The sequence below is a fragment of the Pipistrellus kuhlii genome, unplaced genomic scaffold (genome assembly GCF_014108245.1).
Source record: "Pipistrellus kuhlii isolate mPipKuh1 unplaced genomic scaffold, mPipKuh1.p scaffold_m20_p_91, whole genome shotgun sequence".
In the NCBI taxonomy this organism is placed as follows: domain Eukaryota; kingdom Metazoa; phylum Chordata; class Mammalia; order Chiroptera; family Vespertilionidae; genus Pipistrellus; species Pipistrellus kuhlii.
The window spans coordinates 817,411-843,411 of NW_023425597.1; the positions used below are offsets into that span (position 1 = coordinate 817,411).

Consider the following 26,001-nt stretch of genomic DNA (forward strand, 5'->3'; position numbering starts at 1 on the left):
TTCAGAATAAGACAACCAGAGGCTGAAGATTGATTAAAACACAGGCAAGGATTTATTGAAAAACTGGCCAGGACCGCAAGAGCACCACACGCAGGTGGACTCCACACGACCTCGCCGTCTCAGGGGTAGGCAGTCTTTTTAAAAGCCTAAACCACAAGAATTTTCCTTTGTTCTGAATTCCAAATCCTAAAGACTACATTCTAAAGACTGGGGACAGGGTAGTTCCCAGTCACATCCAGCTGGACATTGGAATGTGGCCCTATCTTGCAATGGCCCATAACACAGAAGCAGAGCTCAGAGGTTATCTAGTTTCTATCTCTGAAGGTTACTGAGTCAGTGGGAATCAATCTCCTGTGGGCCTGGCCCCGGGCAAGGGAAAACTGCCTTAGCCTCCAGGTCTCCACCTGGAAGCTGAGGTAAATATCCTGTGTTAATCAGGTGCAGGAGCCAGACTAGAGGGGTTAAAATTCAAAAAGCAGTTTTTACCCGAGTATGGTTGCTACTATATTTCAACTGTAAAAAGACATGAGCTGCATATAAAAAGGTTGTAATAGGAGTGTCCTCTGGGGCTGGAAGGGACGAATTCCGTGCACATCACTTCTGGTGGGAAAGCAGGATTCGGTGCACTGAGGTCTCTGGTTGATCTCTTCCCCGCCACCCCCTCCCCCTCCCCCTCCGCCTCCATCCTTCAGGTGTCGAAGGATGTATTAAGTCACAACCTTCGGCTAAAAGAACCTCTTAGTAAGGCACTTAAAAAGGGTCTCAGACCATGGCTCAGAGGATAGAGCACCAGCCTATGGACTGAAGGATCCTGAGCTCGATACTGGTCAAGGTCACATGTGGGCTCAGTCCTCGGTAGGGGGTGTGCAGGAGGTAGCTGGTCAGTGATCTGAGATGGTTCTGGTGGTGTGCAGGCCGCCGGGAGCACAAACGGCTGGCTCCCTCCCGGCCGGGCCTTCCAGCGAGCAGCATCTCACAGCACGGCCACAGGTTCCAGGGCACAGAAGGTCACAGGTCCTGCAGCCATTTCCTTCCGGCCAGCACGAGCTCTGGTCCCATCCTGGGGCCTGAGGTCCAAGTTCACCAGGGAGCCTATCGGGGGCTGAAAAGGGAAATCAGAAGGAAGATGGGCCTCACACTCCAGAAGGCGCGTGTGGCCAGGACCTGGGGTGGCCCCCCACCTGCTGCCCCCAGCCCGCAGCCGGCAGCCCATGACCTGGCAGAGGGACCCAGGATCTGGGAGTCGGCACCCTGGGACAGGGGAACGGGTTTGCCCCGGGCTTCCTCTCCAGTCCCAGAGGAGCGGGGCCCGTGGGACGGATAAGGGCGAGCCTTGCTGGGACCGGAGGCTGGACGGCGTCTGCAGCCTCGTGGGCTCCGGGTTGCTGCACTTTGACCTGTGAAGTGGGGGGGGGGGTCTCCCGGAGCTGCCGAGAGGATGGGGTTCCAGAAAGCACCTGGCAGCCCGGCTGGTGTGGCTCAGTGGATAGACCATCGGCCTGTGGACTGAAGGGTCCCGGATTCGATTCCGGTCAAGGGCAGGTGCCCAGGATGTACGCTCTATTCCCAGTGGGGGACGTGCAGGAGGCAGCCGATCCATGATTCTCTCCCATCACTGATGTTTCTCTCTCTCTCCCTCCTCTCCCTCCCTCTCTGACATCAATAAAAATGTGGATTTTAAAAAGCAGTCTTCCTCTTGCACCAGCAACAGCAGCCCACAGCCAGGAGGGCCTGCAGGCCAGGTCCCAGAGTGTGCCCGGCAGCCACGCATGGTCTCCTCAGAAACGCGCATGCATCCTCACACCACACAGCCCACCACCTTCCTTCCGGACGGTGGTCTCAGCCTTCCTGATGCCGCGGCCCTTCAGCGCGGCTCCTGGTGGTGGTGACCCCAGCCATAGAGTTATTCCCGTTGCTGCTTCATCACTGTGATGCTGCTGCTGTTAACGAATCGTACTGTAAATACCTGTGTTTTCCGATGGTCTGAGGCTCCACAGCAGCCGTTCTCAGCCTGTGGGTCGCCTAAGACAGTGGTCGGCAAACTGCGGCTCTCAGGCCACATGCGGCTCTTTGGCCCCTTGAGTTTTTGGCAAAGGCCAGCTTAGGAGTAGTACCCTAATTAAGTTAATAACAATGTACCTACCTATATAGTTTAAGTGTAAAAATTTTGGCTCTCAAAAGAAATTTCAATCGTCGTCCTGTTGAGATTTAGCTCTGTGGACTAACGAGTGTGCTGACCACTGGCCTAAGCCCATCGGAATGTACAGATATTTACATTACGACTCATAACAGTAGCAGCATTACAGTGATGAAGTAGCAACGGAAATACTTTCATGGCTGGGGTCACCACCACATGAGGAGCTGTGAAAGGGCGCGGCCTTAGGAAGGTGGAGAACCGCTGCTTTAGGACCAAAACTTATCCTGGAAAAAGGCCCATCTCCCCAGGGTCATCGGTGAAAGTGAGAGTGAGTGCCGAGAACACCGAGAAGCCCCGCGCAGCAATCCCCACAGAGCCAGACGGAGACCGGAGACGGGAGATGGAAGACTTACCGTCAGGGCGTGTCCTTCACCAAACAGGCATTTATGTTCCTGAGGAGAGAAGAGCCATTGTCCCAGGACAGCCTGGCGGCTTTGTGGGGGCACAGCGGGGGCGGGGGCGGGGCGGGGGGGGGGGCAGGTGTCAGCCCTGGCAGCGGGGCCCTCCTGGGCCCCTGTCCCTGGACAGCAGGTGGGGTGGGACTGCTGCCCCCAGAGATCCTGGCGCCCTAACCCCCAAGGGCGAAGGCGGCTGAGTGGAAGGAGGGAACGGAGGCCCTGGCCCAGCACGGCGGGTCCCGGTGACGGACAGACTCGCTGGCAGGGAGGACGCCGCATGAACGAGACAGCAGAGACGGGGTGCATCGCGGTCCCCCCGCCCGCCCGCCCAGGCCCCTCACCTGCTCCGGGGGACGGAGGCCGGCGGCTGCCTCGGCCCAGGTCAGGGCCCCAGGCGCAGCGGCAGCAGGAGACGGGGGCGCCGGCTCTGGGGCTTCCCGGCCGCCTCCCTCCACCTCCACCTCCACCTCCACCTGCAGCTCCACTCCTGCCCCGGGGTCGGGGTCGGGGTCCGGGTCAGTGTCAGGGTCAGGGTCAGGGTCGGGGTCGAGGACAGGGTCCAGGTCGGTGTCAGGGTCAGGGTCAGGGTCGGTGTCAGGGTCGGGGTCGAGGACAGGGTCCAGGTCGGTGTCAGGGTCGGGGTCGGGGTCCGGGTCAGTGTCAGGGTCAGGGTCCGGGTCAGTGTCAGGGTCAGGGTCGGGGTCGAGGACAGGGTCCAGGTCGGTGTCAGGGTTGGGGTCCGGGTCAGTGTCAGGGTCAGGGTCGGGGTCGGCGTCAGGGTCGGGGTCGGGGTCGGAGTCGGGGTCGGGGTCGGCTGAGGGTCCCGGGCGGGTCTGGGCCCCGGGCGTCAGGGTGGAGGCCTCCCTCAGCAGCTGTGTGGTCTCTGCGTTGGGGGCTGGGAGGCCGCTCTCAGGGTCCGTGGTTTTCAGGATCTGGACGAGATGGATGTTGCCAAGTGACTAAAGGACCAAGCCGTTCCTGTGTGACAGGAGCCGCGGCACAGCCCCCCGAGACACTCTGTGTGTGGGGAGGTGGGGGGGCACAGGCCACATGGCCTGAGGGTCAGAGGAGAGGGGCTGTGCCTTTTAGAGAAAAACACCCCATGAGCTCAGGTTCCAGCACGGGCCCAACACCAGGTGGCGCCCGGCCGGCGTGGCCAGTGGCTGAGCGCCCTTGACCAAAATCGAACCCGGGACCCTTCAGTCTGCAGGCCAACGCTCTATCCACTGACCCATACTGGCCGGGCATCATCCATGTTTTTCTCCCCTCCTCTCCCTGAAACCCATAAAACTTTTTTTAAAGACAGGGCTGAACGGTGACCGCAGAAAGACGTGCCCGCGCCCGCCCCGGGCCTGTGACGGGGCCTCGTTTGGAAATGGGGGCTTTGCCGCTGCAGGGGCCCTGCCGGGTGCGGAGGTCCCGGTGAGGACCTTCAGAGCGACACCGGGGAGGAGGCTGGGGAGTGCAGAGGCCGAGCAGACACCCCGGGGGCGGCAGGCTGGGCCGGAGGACCCCAGGGCCTCCAGGCAGCCCCACAGGCCCCGCAGGGTGGGCTGCTGGCCCAGTCCCGACAATGGCTGCTGTCTGAGAGCCCGGGAGACCGGTAAGAAGCCCTCGGCCCTGCGCCTCCGTCTCCACACGGCCGCCCGGGCGTGCGGGCCCCTCCGTCCGGCCCACATTCGGGGCTCGACGCCCCCGAAAGCTGCACTGGGCACCAGGCGGGCCGGCGGCCTCCCCGCCCGCTGTCTCCCCTGCCCTCCAGGCTGCCGGGACGTCCAGGGAGACACTCACGTGGCCGTGGCTGCCGGGCTCCACCGACGCTGCTGAAAACCAGACGGGAGAGAAGCAGGTGAAGGCACAGGCGCTGCCGCCGATGCCGTGGGTCACTGAGGCCCGGCCCGCCCTGACCCCGCCAGAGGCGGTGGGCTGGACCTCCACCACCGGTGACACCATCGCGTCCGGGCCTCCCCTCCGCCCCCAGGCAAGTGGTCCCGGCCTCGGCCTCCGCCCACCCCAGAGCCTGCCGCCTGGGCACCCCCGGGAGCTGTCTGAGCTGGTGCAGCCGGAGGGAATGTGGCACATGCAGGCCCGCCCCAGCCCCGTCACACTGGAGAATGAGCTACCGTGGAGGGGGGGCGGCGGGGAGCGGGAGGGGGGGGACGGGACCAGCAGGACACGGGCTTCCGAGAGGCCAGGCCGAGCGTCCTCCGCAGGGAAAGTACTTACGTTTGGTGAAACGGCACAGCCACTGGGGCAGCGGCACCCCTGTGGGCACACGGACGTGCGTGTCCTCGGAGCCCTCCCCGCCCCCACGGCCCGGGCTCTCCCAGCCTCCCCCCATGCGCCCCCCATGCCCGCCGTCTGCAGCTGCCGCGTGGCCGAGGTCTTAGCCGGCACCCGGTCAGCGGCACCAGCACACGGCACGGGCCCCGAGTCAGAGAGTGAACCCAGCCCGGCCGGTGCGGCCCAGGGGCTGAGGGTTGACCTATGACCCAGGAGGTCAGGGTTCAATTCCCAGACAGGGCACAGGCCCGGGTTGCGGGCTCCATCCCCGTGGGGGCGTGCAGGAGGCAGCCGGTCCGTGACTCTCTCTCCTCGCGGGTGTTACTCTCCCGCTCCCCCGCTCCCCCGCTCCCTTCCGCTCTGACTCAGTAAAAACGAGTAAAAGCGGGTAAGAAGGTGGGCGCAGCGGCATTCTAAGGGAAAGGCCGGCCAGGAACCCGCCGGGCTCCGGCCAGGCTGCTGCCCGCTCCTCCGAGCGCTCTCCTCCGCTTACCTCCTCTCCGCCAACAGGCGATGGCGACGGCGACGGCGACGATGAAGGCGACGACGACGATGACAAGGGTCGCCACAGACACCACCAAGGCGAGGGAACAGGCTGAAGGTCCTGGGGGCACAGAGAGCGCTGTAGCAGGTAAGGTGTCCCTCATGGAGGGTCACACCCCTGCAGGGGCCGCCCTCCCAGGAGAGGGGCAAAGGCCCGTGTCCAGGGTGGGGCTCTGGTGAGGCAGCCACGCCCGAAGGTGGGACGAGGGAGAGAACCCCATGGTGACTGCGGGAAGGCCCAGCCACGGCAGCCCGAGGGACAGGGCAGGGCCAGCCCAGAAGCCAGCTGTTGAGACCGCTCGGGGGCCTGGTTTCCCCATGGTGACATTACAGCACCAAGCAGAGCCAGGAAAAAGAAGAATCCAAAAAGTTGAAGATAGTGTAAGAAGCCTCTGGGACAACTTCAAGCGTTCCAACATCAAAATTATGGGGGTGCCAGAAGAAGAGAGAGAACAAGATACTGAAAACGTCCCCCACCTGGTGAAAGAAATAGACTTACAAGTCCAGGAAGCGCACAAAACCCCAAACAAAGGGAGCCCAAAAAGGACCATACCAAGACACGTCATAATTAAAATGCCAAGAGCAAAAGACAAAGAGAGAATCTTACAAGCAGCAAGAAAAGATAATTACCTACAAGGGAGCACCCATATGATTATCAGCTGATTTCTCACTGCAGGCTACAAGGGAGTCAAAGGAAATACTCAAAGTGACGAATAGCAAGAGTCTACAACCAAGATTACTCTACCCCGAAAAGCTATCATTCAGAATGGAATGTCAGATAAAGAACTTCACAGATAAGAAAAAGCTAAAGGAGTTCATCACCACCAAACCCCTCAAGGGATGTCTGACTAACCACTGAGGCCAGATCCCAGTAGCATCAGGCCTAAATGGGCAGTTGGACATCCCTCTCACAATCCAGGACTACTGGCTGCCAACTGCTCGCCAGCCTGCCTTCCTGTTTGCCCCTAACTGCTTCTGCCTGTCAGCCTGATCACCCCCGAGCTGTTCCCCTGCCAGCTTAATCGACACCTAACCACTCCCTGCCAGCCTGATTGATGCCTAACTGCTCCCCTGCCAGCCTGTTTACCCCTAACTGCCCTCCTTTGAAGGCCTGGTCACCCCTAACTGCCCTCCCCTGTGGGCCTGAGTCTCCCCCCAACTGCCATTCCCTGAAGGCCTGGTCACCCCCAAATGCCCTCCTTTGCAGGCTTGGTCCCTCCCAACTGCCCTCTCCTGCTTGCCATCTTGTGGTGGCCATCCTGTGTCCACATGCGGGCAGCCATTTTGTGTGTTGGAGTAACAGTCAATTTTCACGTTACCGTTTTATTATATAGGATGCTGAAAGGCATTCTTTAAGAAGAGGAAGAAGAAAGATATAGGTAAAAATTATAAACAATAAATGCCTATCTATCAACGAGTGAATCTAAAAATCAAGTGAATTTAAGGTCTGATGAACAGAATAAACTGGTGAATATAATAGAATCAGCTGCATAGAATGGGAGTGGACTGATAATTCTCAGGGGAAAGGGTGTGGGTGCGGGAGAGACTGGACGAAAACTGTGCACCTGTGGCTGAGGACAGTGTGGGGAGGTAAGGGCAGAGGGTGGAGAGGGAACCGGGTGGAGGGGAGCTATGGGGGGAAAAGGGAGGAACAACTGTAATAATGTGAACAATAAAGATTAAATTAAAAAATAGGTAGACAAATAAAGCCACGCACGCCACTCCCCACCGGCAGCCTCAGTCCTCCGGGGCAGAGCTGCACGGGGCCCTGTGCAGAGGCGGCTGCCCCTGGAAGAGTCCGCTCACCTGGCTGTGCCGGGGCTCCCGGGGCGCACACGGTGTCCGTCGTGGCGGTGCAGTTACGCAGGGTGGCGCCGGGACAGCTGAGAGGAAGGAGCGAAGGACCCAGCATCACTGCCCGCCCAGCCGGCCCCTCCCCGGGGGCCCACAGCGGGGAGTTGGGGCACCCGGGGTGTGGCTCTGAGGACCAAACCGAGAGGGAGCAGCCCCGAGAGGAGGCCCATGGAAACCAGGCAGGCGAGAGAGCGGAGAGAAGCCGGACCTGATCGAACCGGACCTGCAGGCGGCCCCTGCTTTGGACTTGCCGGGTCCCAGGGCCACGGCTCTACTTGGTCTGAGTCGCACTGAAGGGCCTACAACGCGCCTCACAAAAGTGCGCTGCTCTGCCCACTGGCCGGGCTCAGGGCTGCGCGTCGGCCTAGGACCTGGAGGTCACGGTGTGGCTCCCGGGAGGGCACAGGCCCGGGATGCAGGCTCCCTCCCCGGCAGGGCGCAGGAGGCAGCCGGCCATGATTCTCTCTCATCATTGACATTTCTCTCTCCCTCTCCCTTCCTCTCTGACATCAATTAAAACCCATTTACTTATTTTTTATTCTATTCTTTTTATAATATATTTTATTGATTTTTACAGAGAGGAGGGGAGAGGGATAGAGAGCTAGAAACGTTGATGAGAGAGAAACATCAACCAGCTGCCTCCTGCACACCCCCTACTGAAGATGTGCCCACAACCAAGGTACATGCCCTTGACCGGAATCGAACCAGGGACCTTTCAGTCCGCAGACCGACGCTCTACCACTGAGCCAAACCAGTTTCAGCAAAACCCATTTATTTTAAAAAGGGAGCCATTCTGCTAGCAGCTTTCCCGCTGTCACGTCTCCCCAGCAGGCCCTTCCCCTGCCCGGAGCTGCCCCTCCGAACCGTCCATGGCTCCCACCTGCCTCCCTCCTGGGCCTCTGCTCCCCCACAGCCCCGCCCTCCCCGCGGGGGCCCTGAGCTTTGGCCTCTGTGCCCGGCTCCCCGGGGGCTTTGGGGGGAGCGGCGGTGGCCCCGGGGGTGGACGGGGGACACAGCCAGGCCAGGGGTCGGCAGGTCTGCCAGGCCCGGGCGGGCCGGTACCTGGTGCAGCGGTAGCAGGTCTCCGGGCAGCGCCCCGAGGCGCAGTAGAACTCCCCGGGCTTGCACTGGCACTGCCGGTCCCGTGTCGGGGTGCAGTCACGCACCATCTCCTGATCTGCGGGCAGGGAAGGCGGCTCAGGCACCGGGGCTGGTCTCCGTGGGGGACGCTGTGTCGCTTTACCCGCCTTCCCTGCCAGTGGACACGGCGCACACGGCCGGCTGACACACGGAGAGCGGCCCGGTCCGCGGAGGCGGGCGGCGGGCGGGGGTGGCGTGGGCCCGTGGGAACGCCACCCACTGCACCGTGTTTCTCCCCGTGCGCCCCGATCCCCGTCTCCCGTCGGGCAGGAGTCCCCGCCGCCTCCCCCACGGCGGCCCCGGCTCTGGGATGTGAGAGGCCACCTCTCCACTCCTCAGAGACCCTCTCTTTCTCTCTTAATTACATGTTTACTGAGGCCGGTAAATCCGTGCACTTTAGAAGGGGATTAATTAGAGGAAATAATTAAATATTGGTATTTGCCCTTTCTCTAAAATAGAAGTGTCAGAGATTAAAGAAAACTAGTAAAACATATATGAAAACCTTCCTGCTGTCAGAATCTGGGGCTCACCACGGGGCCGAGTCAAGTCCCCGCCCCCCACATGCACCTCAAAATCACGTGAGAAATTGGTGCATGGGGGTGGGAGGGTATGGTCCCTCAGCCCAGCCTGCACCCTCTCCAATCTGGGCCCCCTCAAGGGATGTCCGACTGCCCGTTTGGGCCTGATCCCAGTGTTATCGGGCCTAAATGGGCAGTCAGACATCCCTCCCACAATCCAGGACTGCTGGCTCCCAACTGCTCGCCTGCCAGCCTGATCACCCCCTAACCACTCCCATGCCAGCTTGATTGATGTCTAACTGCTCCCCTGCCAGCCTGTTTGCCCCCAACTTCCCTCCTCTGCCGGCCTGGCCACCCCTAACTGCCCTCCCCTGCAGGCCATCTTATGGTGGCCATCTTGTGTCCACATAGGGGCAGGATCTTTGACCACATGGGGGCAGACATATTGTGTGTTGGAATGATGGTTAATCTGCATATTACTCTTTTATTAGATAGGATAGAGGCCTGGGGCATGGGTGGGGGCCAGCTGGTTTGCCCTGAAGGGTGTCCTGGATCAGGGTGGGGTTCCCTTGGGGCGTGGGGCAGCCTGAGCAAGGAGCCTGTGTGGTTTGCAGGCCAGCCACGCCCCCCGACAACCCAAGTGGAGGCCCTGGTATCTGGAATTTATTTACTTTCTACAATTGAAACTTTGTGGCCTGGATCCGGAGCCAAGCCCCCTGCTTGCTCCGAGGCAGATTTGTTTACCTTCTACAACTGAAACTGCGGAGCCTTGAGTGGAGGCCTAGGCGGCAAGGGCAGGCGGAAAGCTTGGCTTCTTCCGTTGCCGAGGAAATGCCCCCCTTTTGCTCTCTGTGGCTGTAGCCATCTTGGTTGGGGTTTATTTGCATACTCACTCTGACTGTCTGGTGGGCGTGGCTTTGTGGAGTGCAGTGATGGTTAATTTGCATATTACTCTTTATATAAATATATATATATATATATATATATATATATATATATATATATATATCCTTATTGATTTCAGCGAGGACGGGAGAGGGAAATATCAATGAGGACAGAGAATCATACACTGGCTGCCTCCTGCTGCCCCCTACCCGGGATCGGAAACCTGGGCAACTGCCCTGACCGGGAGGAACCATGACCTCCTGGCTCACTGGTTGATGCTCAACCACTGAGCCATGGGGCCAGGCCCCGCTGTTTTCTTTTTAGAGAGAGTGGAAGGGAAGGGAGAGACAGAGAGGAAGGGCGATGTGTGAGAGAGACACAGTGATGAGAGGCCGCCACCCACAACCCAACAAGCCCGCCCCCTCCGTCCCCGCTGAGCCTCACCCACCGAGCCCGACCGACCAGGGCTGTCCGCACTGATTGCCCGGGAGACGGAGAGAGTCAGAAGCACGGACCGGACCGGCTGCCTCCCGCACGCTCCCCGCTGGGGAGTGTACAGCAGCCTGGACCGTGCCCTGACCCGGAGCACGAAGGACACACGCACTGGGCCCCGCACCCAAGGGCCCCAGGGCTCCTGGTGCGCCCGCCCATCGCTCAGGCCTCGCCCTGGCTGCCGTGCCTTTGTCTCCGCACTTCACTTATGTTCTGTCGTCATCATCGTGCTGCTGCTGTTATTTTAGCTCACTTCCACCTTCCGCACCGACGGGAGGGCGCCTGCATCCTGGACACGGGTCCTGTGCGCCGCCTCGTCCTCTCCATGGCCGCTTTGCCCCCTCGCTCGGCCCACCTGCCCCCATGGCGCTCCGCAGCCAGCGCCCCTGCCCCCCATCTCCCTGTGGGCGACGCCCGCCAGGTCCAGGGGGTGGGGTGCTCTACCCGACACAGACCCCACGCCTGACGGCGCCCGCTTACCTTTCCTGCACGGGGTGCACGGCCTGCAGGACGCTTCCTTGTTGGGGTGGCTCAGGAAGGTCCCGGGGGGGCACGGACAGCACATCCTGGCCTGGCCCATATAGCAGTCCTCCGTGAGGTAGTGGCCTGATGCGGGGAGGCACAGAGGGGAGGAGGGGGAGGCACAGAGGGGAGGCACAGAGGGGAGAAGGGGGAGGCACAGAGGGGAGGCACAGAGGGGAGGCACAGAGGGGAGGAGGGGGAGGCACAGAGGTGAGATGGGGCCTGGCACCGACCCCTCCTGGTCCCCGAGGCCAGGCCCCTCCCCTCGCACAGCGCCAACCCTGGCCTCCTGTCGCCTTGGAATGTTCTGGACTGAGCCTCGGCTACATGTGTCCCAGGAACCGGGACCTGCCTCACCCCTGGGCCTTTATGGACATCCTGCAGGTCGGCTAAGAGAGATGCGGGCGTGCACACTGGAGCCTGCATCTTCCCCACGCCGACACCCGGGGCGCTCTGCAGCTCCTGGGGCAGCCTGGCCACGCCCGCAGGAGCCCGCAGCCCCGCGCCCGCCAGGCCAGGCCGCCCTGGAGCCCGCAGCCCCGCGCCCGCCAGGCCAGGCCACCCTGGAGCCCGCAGCCCCGCGCCCGCCAGGCCAGGCCACCCTGGAGCCCGCAGCCCCGCGCCCGCCAGGCCAGGCCGCCCTGGAGCCCGCAGCCCCGCGCCCGCCAGGCCAGGCCACCCTGGAGCCCGCAGCCCCGCGCCCGCCAGAGCCCGCAGCCCCGAGCCCGCAGTCCCGCGCCCGCCAGGCCAGGCCGCCCTGGAGCCCGCAGCCCCGAGCCCGCAGCCCCGCGCCCGCCAGGCCAGGCCGCACTGGAGCCCGCAGCCCCGCGCCCGCCAGGCCAGGCCGCCCTGGAGCCCGCAGCCCCGCGCCCGCCAGGCCAGGCCGTCCTGGAGCCCGCAGCCCCGCGCCCGCCAGGCCAGGCCGTCCTGGAGCCCGCAGCCCCGCGCCCGCCAGGCCAGGCTGCACTGGAGCCAGAGCCACGCCTCGCACGCGGCCCCTCCAGCTGGTGTGGGACCGGCTGCCCCCATCACGCCTGTGGGTGTGCCCGCTCAGACGTGTGTGCGCGGAGGGTGCAGCGTGTGCATGGCGTGTGCGTGTGCGTGTGTGTGTGTGGGGGGGTTAGGTGAGTGGTCGGAGGCTGGGGGTTCAGTCCCTGAGCTGGGGAGCCCCAGGATGCTCCTGGCTGACAGGAGGCGGGGGGGGGGGGGGGGGGGGGGGCTGGGTGGGGGGGGAGGGTGAGGGGAGCAGGGGTGTGGTCGGCCCCTACAAAGAGGCAGGCTCACTGACCATGTGGTCCCCGGTCTGGGTGCAGTGGGGTCCGGGCGTGGGGGCCGCAGGGTGTGACCAGGCTCCAGGGCCCGGGTTCTGGCCTTGACTGGCCAGAAGGGGGCGCGGCTGGAGGGCGGGCAGAGCAGGCCCTGGAAGCTGGGGCTCCCAACTGCTCTGGGGGCTGGTTCGGAGACGGAATGAGCCTGGGTGGGCCTGGGTGCCCATCACTGCCCTGACATCACTGCCCGACGGGACGGGCTCCTGACAGGGGGTTCCTGGGGAGCATGGGGCCTGGGCACACCCCCACTTCCGGCTGAGTAAGCAGCGTCCCTCTGTCAGCGGAGGGGGAGGGCGGTGAGCGGGTGCAGCCGGGTAAGTGCTGGGAGAGGCCTGCCCACCAGGCTCCCCCCACCCACCAGGGCCGGCGCCTGCAGCTCAGGGCCAGGGGCTGAGTCCTCCCTCCCTCCGGGCCAGGGCTGAGTCCTCCCTCAGGGCCAGGGCTGAGTCCTCCCTCCCTCTGGGCCAGGGGCTGAGTCCTCCCTCCCTCCGGGCCAGGGCTGAGTCCTCCCTCCGGGCCAGGGCTGAGTCCTCCCTCCCTCAGAGCCAGGGCTGAGTCCTCCCTCCCTCAGGGCCAGGGGCTGAGTCCTCCCTCCCTCAGGGCCAGGTGCTGAGCCCTCCCTCCCTCAGGGCCAGGTGCTGAGTCCTCCCTCCCTCAGGGCCAGGGGCTGAGTCCTCCCTCCCTCAGGGCCAGGTGCTGAGTCCTCCCTCCCTCAGGGCCAGGGGCTGAGTCCTCCCTCCCTCAGGGCCAGGTGCTGAGTCCTCCCTCCCTCAGAGCCAGGGCTGAGTCCTCCCTCCCTCAGAGCCAGGGCTGAGTCCTCCCTCCCTCCGGGCCAGGTGCTGAGTCCTCCCTCCCTCCGGGCCAGGTGCTGAGTCCTCCCTCCCTCCGGGCCAGGGGCTGAGTCCTCCCTCCCTCCGGGCCAGGGGCTGAGTCCTCCCTCCGGGCCAGGGGCTGAGTCCTCCCTCCGGGCCAGGGGCTGAGTCCTCCCTCTGGGCCAGGGGCTGAGTCCTCCCTCCGGCCCAGGGCTGAGTCCTCCTCCCGGGCAGGCAGCAGAAGGCGGAGGCGAGGGCTCGGGGACGCGGCTGCTCACTCACCAGCCTCACAGAGGTGGTCAGAGGGGCTGGTGGCTGCACGCTGGTTGGGGTCACCCGGTTCCGGTTCCGGTTCCGGTTCCGAGCCGGCTGCCGAGGCCGCCTGAAATCAGCCAGGGAGACGGGCTTAGGCGGAGCCTCGGCCCCCCCAGCACCGCTCAGTGGCCAGGAGGTCACAGTGTAATTCCCAGTCAGAGCACTTTCGGGGTTGTGGGCTCCATCCCCGGTGGGGAGTGCAGGAGGCAAACTGATCCATGATATTGTCCCTCTTTCTCCCTCCCTCCCTCCCTCCCTCCCTCCTCCTTCCCTCCCTCCCTCCCTCCCTCTCTCTCTCTCAACATCAATGAGGAGAGAGAATCACTGATCAGCTGCCTCCTACATGCCCCACGCTGGGGATCGAGCTCACAACCCGGGCCTGTGCCCTTGACTGGAATCAAACCAGGGGTCCTTCAGTCCACAGGCTGACGCTCTATCCACTGAGCCATCCTGGCCAGGACCGTGGTGGGCAAACCGCAGCTCACGAGAGCCACATGCGGCTCTTTGGCCCCTTGAGTGTGGTTCTTCCACAAAATACCACAGCCTGGGCGAATCTATTTTGAGGTGGCGCTAGAAGTTTAAGTTTAAAAAATGTGGCTCTCCAAAGAAATTTCAATCGTTGTCCTGTTGATAGTTGGCTTTGTTGACTAATGAGTTTGCTGACCACTGAGCTAGGGCGATACTGGTAAATATACATTTTTAAAAAGAAGGGCCGAAGCCAGTTTGGCTCAGTGGTAGTGCTTCGGTCTGCGGACTGAAAGGTCCCTGGTTCGATTCCGGTCAAGGGCATGTACATTGGTTGCGGGCACATCCCCGGTGGGGGGTGTGCAGGAGGCAGCTGGTCGATGCTTCTCTCTCGACGTTTCCAGCTCTCTCTCTCTCTTCCTTCCTCTCTGTGAAATATCAATAAAATATATTAAAAAAAAGAAAAAAAAAAGAAGGAAACACAGCTTGCAAACAGCACGGGAGACATGGTTCCCGGTAAGAACCACCATTACGAAGCGAGAGCGCACGGAAGAATGTTTCCATAGTTTCAAAGCAACGCCCCACAGGGTCCCCGGGAATCACGGGGACAGTGGTAACTTCCAGGTGAGCATGCGAGGCAGGCAAGCACCCCAAGAACGGTTGTCAATCCACGCCCCGAGAAGCAGGGTGGGGAGCCCCTCTCCTGCCGAGGGCCGTGGGGTATGTCTATCGCCATCCTCAGGCCATACAAAAGGACTCACTGGGAAACTAGTCCTGGCCGGTGCGGCTCAGTGGTCAGTGTCAGCATGGATTCAATTCTGTCAAGGGCATGCACCTGGGTTTTGGGTCCCACCCCCAGGTGGGGGCGTGTACATTCTCATAGATGTTTCTCTCTCTCCCTCACTCTCCCCCGCCCTTCCCCTCTCACTGTCGCTCAAAAAAAATTGTTTTTAATCTTCCGAAAATGTAAAAAAAATATCCTTGGGTGAGGATTAACAAAAAGAAAAAAAGGAGGAGGAGGAGGAGGAGGAGGAGGAGGAGGAGGAATAAAAGAAAACAGAAAACAGTGAAACCGCATGACGGCTTCCTTTTTTCTCTCGGAGTTTCTTGGACGGGTGTCCACGCGCCCCTCTGCGGAGGGCGGAGGCCCCCAGGTCAGATCGGGCCGGCGCCAGCCCGCGGGGGGTGGGGGCGGCGAGGTGCCAGAGGTCCCGGCCGCCACCGGCCACCAGCCAGGCGGCGGCGGCGGGAGGCCGCTGATGCGTGTTGCTCTCTCTATCCCTCTCCCTCCCTCTCTGAAAAACCAATAAAGTGTTTTTTAAAAAAGAAAGGAAGCCTTTAAACACCCTGGGGGCCGCCCATGTCCGCAGGCCCACCTGTCAGCGGCCCCCTCCCCCACCCGCCCCGCCCCCTCCCCCCGGCCCCTCCTCCACAGAGCCCCCCCGACCCCCTCCCCCCGCCCCCCCGGACCCCTCCCCCCGGCCCCCCCGCCCCCCGGCCCCCGCCCCCCTCCTCCACAGAGTCCCCAGGACCCCTCCCCCCGCCCCCCCCGGACCCCTCCCCCCGCCCCCCCGGCCCCCTCCCCCCGGCCCCCTCCCCCCGGCCCCCTCCCCCCAGCCCCCTCCCCCCGCCCCCCCGGCCCCCTCCCCCCGGCCCCCTCCCCCCGGCCCCCTCCCCCCAGCCCCCTCCCCCGCACCCCCGCCCGGGCCGCACAGGAGGGGGGGCGGGCACGCTGCGCCGCGGCTGCCCCTGGGGCTCCTCCCGGCGCCCTCACCCCCCGCACCCACCCGCCCCGCGCCCGGCGCCCTCACCCAGGCCGGCAGCAGGAGCGGGAAGAGCAGGAGCTGCGGCCGCGACCTCATCCCGGGTCTGACTGAACGGCCGCCGGAGGCGGAGCGACTGGCTCCCGAGGCTGATGGGCTCCGGCCCCGGCCCTGCGCCCGCCTTCCGCCGCCCCGCCCCGCCCCGCCCCGCCCCGCCCCGCCCCGGCCCCGGCCCCGCGCCCGGCCCCGGCCCCGGCCCCGGCCCCGCGCCCGGCCCCGGCCCCGGCCCCGGCCCCGCGCCCGCCTTCCGCCGCCCCGCCCCGCCCCGCACTGCCCCGCCCCGGCCCCGCGCCCGGCCCCGGCCCAGGCCCGCACCGGGCCCCGCCCCCCAACCCCCCCCACCCCCCGGCCCCGCGCCCGGCCCCGGCCCCGCCCGGAGGGGCAGAGAAGTAGAAACGCCCACGATGGGAGAGAATCACGGACCGGCTGCCGCCTGCAGCCCCCACTGGGGATGGAGCCCGCACCCCGGCCTGTGCCCTGACCGGGAATGGAACGCTGACCTCCTGTCCTAGATGGACGCTCAGCCACGGAGCCACCGGCCGGGCGGATTCTGTCTCCGAATGTCCCGCTGGCCCCGCACCGCGTCCGGCGCCTCACCCCTAGGCAGCGGGCCCGGCGGGCGGGGCAGGGCAGGCTCGGGGAGCGCCTGGGGTTCCCTCCGGCCTCCCGGCTGCAGGGCTGAGGGGCCTGGTCCTGGGAGGGCGCCCTCTCCTCTCATTCTTGGCCCTTTATCCTGTTGTGGGTATTTAAACAATAAAACAACTCACAGGCATTTTAACACATGTGCCAACTTATACACACACACACACACACTCCCCCCATAGACACACACACACTCACACACACACTCACAGACACACACACACTCCCCCCATAGACACACATTTACACACACATACACACACTCACACTCACACACACAGTCACACACAGTCTCACACACACACACAGTCACACACAGTTACTCTCACACTCACACACACATACACACACACACTCTCACACATAGTCACACACACACACACTCACACAGTCACACACACACATACACACACACACACACACACTCTCACACACACACACTCACACACACACACACACACACTCACACTCACAGTCACACACACTCACACACACACACCCAGACCTCCATCCAGGGTTGACATAGATCATGGCCGGCCGCGAAGATTATACCTGGCCCCGCCTCAAATACAGACCCCAGTCCTGTCCCAGGGGTGTAGTTCTCCGTCCGAAGCCCAGACCACCCTGCCATGACCCAATGTGCTGGTGAGGTGCCCGTCCGCCCCCCGGGCCTCAGACCTCCCTCCGGTCCGAACGGCCCTCCCAGGACCCAGCCCTCCATCCGGGTCCCAGACCTCACGGCCCGCCGAGAAGGCCAGCCTGGCGCCAGGCCACACACACCGTCATTTAAGGACACTTTTTTTTTAATTTCTTCATCGATTAAGGTATTACATATGGGTCATACCCCCCCCATCGTCCCCTCACTCCCCCACACACACATGCCCTCAACCCCCTGGTGTCTGTGTCCATTGGTTAGGCTTATATGCATGCACACAGGTCCTTTGGTTGATCTCTCCCCCTTACTCCCACCCTCCCCTACCTTCCCTCTGAGGTTTGATCTGTTTTTGTTCATCAGTTTATGTTGTTCATTATAATCCACAAACGAGTGAGATTATGTGGCATTTCTCTTTCTCTGACTGGCTGATTTCACTTAGCATAATGCTCTCCAGTTCCATCCATGCTGTTGCAAATGGTAATAATTCCTTCTTTTTTACCACAGCGTAGTATTCCTTGTGTACATGTACACCGTTTTCTAATCCAGTCATCTGCTGATGGGCACTTAGGCTGTTTCCAAATCTTAGCAATGGTGAACTGTGCTGCTGTGAACATAGGGGTGCCTATGTCCTTTCTGATTGGTGTTTCTAGTTGCTTGGATATATTCCTAGAAGTGGGATCACGGGGTCAAATGGCCGTTCCATTCTTAATGTTTTGAGGAAACTCCATACTACGGCCTCGCCAGCACTTGTCGTCATTGACTTGTTGGTGACAGCCACTCTGACAGGTGTGAGGTGGTTCCGCATTGTCGTTTTAATGAGGATACGTTCCCATGGAGTCTCCACAGGGGTATAAGGGTGGAGGGAGGGGGCGAGAGAGAGAGAGAGAGAGAGAGAGAGAGGGAGGGAGAGAGACATCGGCTGGTTGCCCAGGCGGGCGGCGGCCTCTCGGTCTCCCTGGCTCCTCAGCCGCAGGCTGTGGCCCCTGTGCGCCCATGGGATCCACCAGGACCTCAGCCGGAGCTCCCGGGCACCTGGAAAGGCGAGACGGGGTCAGGGGTCAGCCCGGGCGCCCCCACCAGAGGATAGGGGCCCGCAGACCCCACACTCAGGGGGCCCGGCCGCCTCTACTCTCAGCTCTGCCTTCACGGCTGGCTCCGCGGGCCTCGCTGCCTCAGTTTCCCCATGTGGATTGGGCCCTCCAGAGTCTAAGGCACGTGCGGCTCAGGCCCCCGGCCGAGTTGGGCTGACGCTCGGGCAGCGAGGGCCTCACTGGCGCTGGAGTGGGTCCCGCACCTCCCCTCCGGGGCCGGCCTGGCCTGGGCGCCACTCACCAGGCTCTCCCTTCTGTAAGGGCGTCCGGTGGAGACGTGTCCTGGGGAGACAGGCGGCGGGTTGTCACAGAGGTGCCGGGAGGTTTCTCTGAGCTGAGGTCAATCCGGAAGCGATCACCCCCCCTCCGCCCACACCCCCCCACAGGTCAGGAAGCTGCAGGAAGGGCCACTGTGCCTCGCCCCTGCTTTCTGCTTCCAGAACCTTCCAGGAGCCCGAGCCCAGCGCCCCTGGCTCTGCCCCTCAGACCTGCCCACAGCCTGGCCTCGGCGCTGGCACCCATCCTGGCGCAGGAGGGACCCCAATCCAGCCAGGCCCTCAGCCCAGGAGCCGGCCAGCAGAGGCCCACACGTCCTCCCCCCGGCGCCCGGGCCTGCCCCGTCCCGCCCGTCCGAGGCCCAGCCCAATCTCACCTGCAGGGAGACAGCAGCGGCCTCCTCCGTCCTCCGGCTTCCAGGCGTAGAGAAGGACGAGGGCCCCGAGCACCGAGGAGAACAGCCAGCCCGCGGCCCACATGTGCCGGTGCCTGCTCTCCGCCCCTGGGGGGGCAGACACGCCTCAGCGGCACTCCCGCGGCAGCCGGGACCCAGGCCCGGCCCCGCGCTGCCCGGAGGCGCCCGGAGGACGCGAGCACCGGCTGACGGGGCCGGGGCACCGCGGCCCTGTGCTCGCCGGCCGAGGAGGTATAGAGAAGCTACGTGTAGCACAGGCGTGCACACACGGGCACCTGCACACGCACCACACGTGTATGCACACACGCATGCACACGGGAGCATCAGTCACCCTTAACAAGAAGGCCTCCTGCCATTGCTAAGAGCGGGACTGGGCGGAGGTGCTGCTGAGGGATGAGTAGCCGGGGGACAGACTCGGGGCTCTCGTTCCCAGGACGTGGGCCCTAAAAGGAAGCGAACGCCGAGAAAAGGAGGACAAACGAGCGAACGGCATCTGCACGCGCTGGCCCAGCGGCCGTTCAGCCTGCGAGCCTTCCGGGGGCTGCACCCCCAGGGCAGGTGCGCTGACCGCCCCCCCCCCCCCCCCCCCGGAGCCCTGTGTCCGCCTCAGGGGCTCCCGGGGTCTCCCGGCCACGGGGGAGCTGCAGGAAGTGGTCTCTGATGCCCCCTGCAGGTCGTCCTGGGGCAGGCTGTGTCCCCGGGGACCAACAGGACCCAAATCTGACGTTTTCCTCTGCAAAAAGTGGACGTTTTATTAACTTCATAAAGGGACTGGGAGAGACAGACAGAATCATCAGTGACCGGAGGGAATCACCGCCGGCTGCCTCCTGCACGGCCCCCACGGGGATCCACCCCCCGCTAAGGCCTGTGTCCTGGCGGGGAATCGAACCCTGACCTCCGGGGCCACAGGTCGATGCTCAGAGCCACGGAAGTTAGCCGTGGCCCAGCAGGGTGGTCCGCGGGGGCCTGTGAACCAGGTCACGGTTCCACTCCTGGTTCGGGCGCGATCCCCAGTGTGGGGCGAGCAGGAGGCAGCTGGTCCGGGATTCTCTCCATCACTGATGCCTCTCTCTCCCCCTCTCCCTTCCTCTCCGAAATCCATAAAAATACATTTAAATAAATAAAACGGTGAGTTTTCTGAACGTCCAGGTCACGCAGACGGGAGCCCCTTACCTGGGTCGGCCGGGCCGCACTGGGTGTCCGCCGTGGCGTTGCAGGCCTGTAGGACCACCTTCCCCGCAGGGCACCTGGGAGGGAGACACCACTGTTCCCCCGCCACCTCTGCCCGGGCCGGGCGCTGTCCCAGCAGCCGGAGGGCCCCAGAGCCCGCCTCTCAGAGCTCATGGCCCACATCCCATGGGAGGGGGGGCGGCGCAGGGGGAGCTTAGAGGTCCCTCCCGGGGAAGCTGCTCGGCCTTGTCTGCAGGCCTGGGAGGGGGAGGGACCTGGGAGGGGAGGGGCCTGGGAGGGGAGGGGCCTGGAAGTGGAGGGGCCTGAGAGAGGGAGGGACCTGGGAGGAGAGGGGCCTTGGAGGGGGAGGGGCCTGGGAGGGGAGGGGTCTGAGAGAGGGAGGGGCCTGGGAGGGGGAGAGGCCTGGGAGGGGAGGGGCCTGGGAGGGGGAGGAGTCTGGGAGGGGAGGGGCCTGGGAGGGGAGGAGTCGGGTCTGGGAGGGAGAGGGGCCTGAGAGGGGGAGGGGCCTGAGAGGGGGAGGGGCCTGAGAGGGGAGGGGCCTGGAAGGGGAGGGGCCTGGGAGGGGGAGAGGCCTGGAAGGGGAGGGTCCTGGGAGGGGGAGAGGCCTGGGAGGGGGAGAGGCCTGGGAGGGGAGGGGCCTGGGAGGGGGAGGGGCCTGGGAGGGGAGGGGCCTGGGAGGGGGAGAGGCCTGGAAGGGGAGAGGCCTGGAAGGGGAGGGTCCTGGGTGGGGGAGAGGCCTGGGAGGGGGAGAGGCCTGGGAGGGGAGAGTCCTGGGTGGGGGAGAGGCCTGGGAGGGGAGGGTCCTGGGAGGGGGAGAGGCCTGGGAGGGGAGGGGCCTGGGAGGGGGAGAGGCCTGGGAGGGGGAGAGGCCTGGGAGGGGAGGGGCCTGGGACGGGGAGGGGCCTGGGACGAGGAGGGGCTCGGCCATCGGGAGTCCTTCCTCGTGGCCACCAAACCAGGGCCTGTCATTCCTGTCGCATGTTCTGAAGTCAGGGGAGGCGTGTTCAGACCCAGGACCAGCCCTCACTTGCGAAGGCCTCAGGTGCTCACAGCTCTCTGCACAGCTGAGGGGGCCCCGGGGACCTCTGAGCCCAGCCCCACGCCTTCCCCTGTGCGGGGCTCCCCACCTGCTCCAAGTGCGGGGCGCACTCTGAGACCCCGAACCCCGGGGAGCCGGCCGGCAGGGCTCAGGGCTGAGCACCGATTCGGGACCCAGGGGCTCACGGTGCAGTTCCCACTCGGGGCACAGCCGGGTTGCGGGTTCCATCCCCAGTGGGGGGCGGGGGGTGGAGGGGTGCGGGTGCAGGAGGCAACTGGCCCATGATTCTCTCTCATCATTGACGTTTCTCTCTCCCTCTCCCTCCCTCTATGACATCAATTAAACCCATTTATTTTAAAAAGGGAGCCATTCTGCTAGGGGCTTTCCCGCTGTCACGTCTCCCCAGCAGGCCCTTCCCCTGCCCGGAGCTGCCCCTCCGAACCGTCCATGGCTCCCACCTGCCTCCCTCCTGGGCCTCTGCTCCCCCACAGCCCCGCCCTCCCCGCGGGGCCCCTGAGCTTTGGCCTCTGTGCCCGGCTCCCCGGGGGCTTTGGGGGGAGCGGCGGTGGCCCCGGGGGTGGACGGGGGACACAGCCAGGCCAGGGGTCGGCAGGTCTGCCAGGCCCGGGCGGGCCGGTACCTGGTGCAGCGGTAGCAGGTCTCCGGGCAGCGCCCCGAGGCGCAGTAGAACTCCCCGGGCTTGCACTGGCACTGCCGGTCCCGTGTCGGGGTGCAGTCACGCACCATCTCCTGATCTGCGGGCGGGGAAGGCGGCTCAGGCACCGGGGCTGGTCTCCGTGGGGGACGCTGTGTCGCTTTACCCGCCTTCCCTGCCAGTGGACACGGCGCACACGGCCGGCTGACACACGGAGAGCGGCCCGGTCCGCGGAGGCGGGCGGCGGGCGGCGGGCGGGGGTGGCGTGGGCCCGTGGGAACGCCACCCACTGCACCGTGTTTCTCCCCGTGCGCCCCGATCCCCGTCTCCCGTCGGGCAGGAGTCCCCGCCGCCTCCCCCACGGCGGCCCCGGCTCTGGGATGTGAGAGGCCACCTCTCCACTCCTCAGACCCTCTCTTTCTCTCTTAATTACATGTTTACCGATTTCATTCATTCTCTCATTCATCCATCCACTCACTTATTTGTCTAGTTATTTGGTTAATCACCACTCCAGGTATTTTTCCCATTGATTTTTCTTTTTTGAATTATTCTCAAGTTTAGACCTTTGGAAAACGCTTCTTTTTATTTTTAATTAAAAAATATATATATTCCTGCCCTGGCTGGTTTGGCTCGGTGGACAGAGCGTCAGCCTGCGGACTGAAAGGTCTAGGTTTGATTCCTGGTAAAGGGCGCATGCCCAGGGTTGCGGGCTTGATCCCCTGTGTGGGGTGTGCAGGAGGCAGCTGATTGATGTTTTTAACTCTATCTCTCTCCCTTCCTCTCGGTGGAAAATCAATAAAAATGTATATTAAAATAAAAGTTAAAATAAAAAAGGGGCTTCGGGGTCAAGGTCAAGACTCGGGGGCCGGGACTCACCCTGGCGGCAGGTGGTGCACAGCAGGCAGGACCGCAGGCCGTTGGCGTGTCCCGTGTACGTCCCCGCGTCACACGCCACACACTCGCTCCGGGTGTGGGGGCTGCTGCATGGCTCCTCCACGTAGTAACCTGAGCAAGAGGGCGGCGCGGTCAGACCCGCCAGGCAGCGGCGCCCCCTGTGAGCCTCCACGCCCGGCCTCTCGGTGAGAAGACAAATCCCGTCCCTGGCGTTTGCATTCGAGTGGTCTCTGCGCGTTTCCAGGTCGTGGAAACGACGAAGCACTGCTCCCCGGCAGCTGTGTGTGGGGCGCCAGGGACCCGCCCCCACCCAGGACACCCCTCTGAGGCCCCAGGCACAGCCCGGCGTCCTGGCCGCCAGGGGCCCCGGGGCCCGGCCGGGAAGGCCACCTCCTCCCTGCCACCCTCAGAGCCACCGCTAGCCGGGCACTCGCAAGGGGCCAGCGGGCAGAGCCCGCCCGGCTCACCCGGGGGGCAGCGCTGGCAGCAGTGCCGGGCAGACGGGTACTCGCCAGGCCCGCACCGGCTGCCGGGGCTCGGCTCAGACGGCAGGTTGCTCCAGGTGCTCAGGGTCAGCTGCAAAGAGGAGACCCCGTTACACCGCGTCCTCGCCCCCACCCCCCACCCCGTCCCTCCCGGTCACCCCTGCGGGGCCAGAGCACGCCGCCCACGCGGAGCACCGCCCGGGAGCCGGCACGCGTGTGCGGGCTCTGCACGCCGCGGCCTCGGGAAACGGGCCGGGCTCCGTGCTGGCGGCCCAGGAGCCGGGGTCACACGTGCACGGGCTCCACAGGCGGGGCCTCGGCCTTCCCGTCCCACCTTCCCGGGGGAGCGCGTCCCCGTGTGTCCCCGCGTGTGCCCGCGTGTCCCCACGTGCAGGTTTCACATGTGAGAAGGATTTAGCAACAACAGCAGCAGCAGCAGCAGAGGCATGACCTGGGGTGGCCACGCCCAGAAGCTGGCCAGTGGCCGTGCCTCCGGCAGCAGCTCTCAGGAGCAGGCGGGGTGCCCGGGGGTTGGGGGGCCTGACCCGGGAGAAGCAGGAGCAGGCTGAACCCCTCAGCGGGTCTGAGCCCCGGCCACCCACTCCGGACAGAGCAGCTGGGGTTGGGGCGGCTGACAGGTTGGGGGGCAGGGCAGCGACGGTGATGTGACTGCTTGGTTGAGGGCCACACGCGTGTGACTCTGCTCGATTGCAGGAGAGAAAGCGGGGGGTTGGGGACGGTGCCCACCGGCCCTGGGACCCGAGCAGCAGCCTGGCAGAAGGACGGGCATTCCCACAGCCAGCTGGCCCAGTCCCGATCCGGACGGGGAGGGGGCCCTGTCAGCCCAGTCGCTGGAGGGGCCCACCGTGCATGAACCTGTGCGCCGGGCCTCCAGGAAAAAGTAAAAATAGAGACGCCATCACCACGGCCTCTCCCAGCCGCGCGGCCCAGGGGGTGGGGACGTGTCTGGGTGCTAGTGATCTGGATCTGTCCGGGGCCTGCCTCTGTTGCCCAATCTTGTGAGCCGATGATTAACTCCGTTTGAGGAGGACGAGGACACCGGCGGCCGGACCTTGCACCCTCGTGTGGGCATTCCTGCAGTCCTGCCCCTCGCAGTGGCCCGGTCTTGGGAAAGCTATTTACCTAAGGGCATCCAGCTGCCGGCCCAAGCCAAGGACGGAACAGCCTGGCTGGAGGGAGGTCCCCAGGGCCCTCCAGGGTGGAAGAAGATACCATCTAAGCTAACCATGGAACTGATTCTGGGGATGAGGGGGGCTGTGAGAGTCCGCTACAGAGGCCGGTAGTTAGGAAACTCAGGAATCTATGCTAATAAAAGGGTAATATGCAAATTGGTCAGGACGCCCTCACAGTAACGCCCTCACAGCAGGCTGTGTGGGGTGATCAGGCCTGCGGGGGGGTGGGGGGGCAGTGAGGGGCGACCAGGCTGGCAGGGGGGACAGTGAGGGACAACCAGATCGGCAGAGGGTGGGCAGTGAGGGGTGACCAGATCAGCAGAGGGGGAACAGTGAGGGGCAACCAGGCCAGCAGGGGGGACAGTTGGGGGTGACCAAGCTGGCAGGGGGGGGGGGAGAGAAAGGGGGGCAGTTAGGAGCCAGCGGCCCAGGATTGTGAGTGGGATGTCCACCTGCTAGTTCAGGCCCGATCTGGTCTAAACCAGTAGTCGGACGTCCCCTGAGGGGTCCCCGACTAGAAGGTGCAGGCTGGGCTGAGGGGGGACCCCCTGCACGAATTTCATGCACCAGGCCTCTCTCTGGTATATACACTGAATGGCCAGATTATGATGATCTCTGAATGGATAACAATCTGGCCACTCAGAGTGTGTGTGTGTGTGTGTGTGTGTGTGTGTGTGCGTAGATATAGGCCCGGTGCATGAATCCGTGCATGGGTGGGGTCCGGCCAGCCTGGCCAGGGGAGAGGGGACATGGCAGTTGGCCAGCCTGCCTGCTGGTCGAACTCCTGGTCGCGGGGACCATATGCATATGAGCCTTTTATTCTATAGGACGGACACGGAGCGGCCGGACGATGATGCGTTCAGCGACATCTCGTTGCCGGAGGGGTTCGGGATCTGGATCTTAGGGTGCCCTGAGCCAGCAGCGCTGCTTTTCCGGAAACCTCCGCCTGTCCCCTGCCTCTCCCGTGCCAGGCCCCTAAACTCCACATTCCACAGCAGGTGGGAGGAAGTCCGGCCTGGCCGAGTCCTCCCCGCCGTCCAGCCTCCCAGCCCGGGGTCCCCATCCAGCCACCGGAGAGCCGGGGCAGGGGCCGCCACGGGGACCGCCTGCCCATGCTCACCCTCAGCCTCCCACACGCCCCGCGCCGAGCCCGGGATCCCAGACTCTGGAGCTCAGACTCCGTCCTGCCCCCCCGCCCCCTCCCGGCTGGTGGGTCTACCTCCCCCAGCCCCGCCGAGCGCCCACCGGAGAGCCCAGGAGGAGGAGCGGTGGAGGCGGCAGCAGCAGGAGCAGCAGGGACAGAACCATAGACCTCCAGGCCATGTCTCTCCTCTGAGCCAGGTGCTTCCTGCTCCCCCGACTTTTAAACGGTGACTCCAAACCCCCCCCCCCGCCCCCACTTCCCACCCAGGTCCAGCACCGCCTTTTCCAGGAAGTCAGCTAACCTGAGCTCCCTACCTCCCGGCGGCCTCTGGACTGCCCCTGCTGTAACCGCAAGGGGGTTGAGGGAAATCTCAGATCAGACGCCCGCCCTCCCCGCCTCACACGTCTGCCCTTAGTCACCAGCTCTGGAGGCTGCTGGGCTCCCAGCCCATTTGTCACTCTCCGTACCTTCCCTGCCCCCTGCTGCCCAGCGCCCCGCCCGCTCCGGCCCCCTGTGTCTTCAGGGCCGGGCCTCCCTGGCCCGCCGGCCCTGGACAGCGCCCGCCGGCGCGGAGTCCGCCCCCCGGGACCCCTCGTTCCCAGAACCCCCAAGAAGACACCACGCGAGGTGTGAGTTCCTTTATTTCAAGGAATGGGGCACAGGCGTGTCTCTGAAGTGGGGAGGTGGGGCGCAACAAGAATGTGGATACAAAACCTGAAAATCGAGGCCATCTGTTCAGGGCGAGG

The 26,001-nt window shown here is 64.1% G+C and overlaps 2 protein-coding genes across 2 annotated transcripts in view; both read right to left on the reverse strand.

Annotated features, from left to right (window-relative positions):
• The window catches only part of CARS1 (cysteinyl-tRNA synthetase 1), a 29,290-nt gene extending 25,498 nt beyond the window's left edge, over positions 1-3,792 (reverse strand). The window contains exon 1 of the mRNA XM_045578256.1: positions 3,782-3,792. The gene's annotated coding sequence lies outside the window, so the exon portion shown is untranslated. The remainder of the gene's footprint in view (positions 1-3,781) is intronic.
• LOC118713985 (tumor necrosis factor receptor superfamily member 10A) lies at positions 351-25,438 on the reverse strand. Its single transcript, XM_045578260.1, has 12 exons — positions 25,357-25,438; positions 22,901-23,009; positions 22,416-22,544; positions 8,338-8,452; positions 7,228-7,304; positions 5,372-5,482; positions 4,822-4,860; positions 4,387-4,418; positions 3,393-3,527; positions 2,937-3,092; positions 2,551-2,589; positions 351-1,102 (listed from the first exon to the last, which is right to left on the reverse strand). Exons 1-12 carry the CDS (start codon positions 25,432-25,434, stop codon positions 974-976), a joined length of 1,149 nt encoding a protein of 382 aa, XP_045434216.1. The 5' UTR covers positions 25,435-25,438; the 3' UTR covers positions 351-973.
• Between the last annotated feature and the right edge of the window lie 563 nt (positions 25,439-26,001).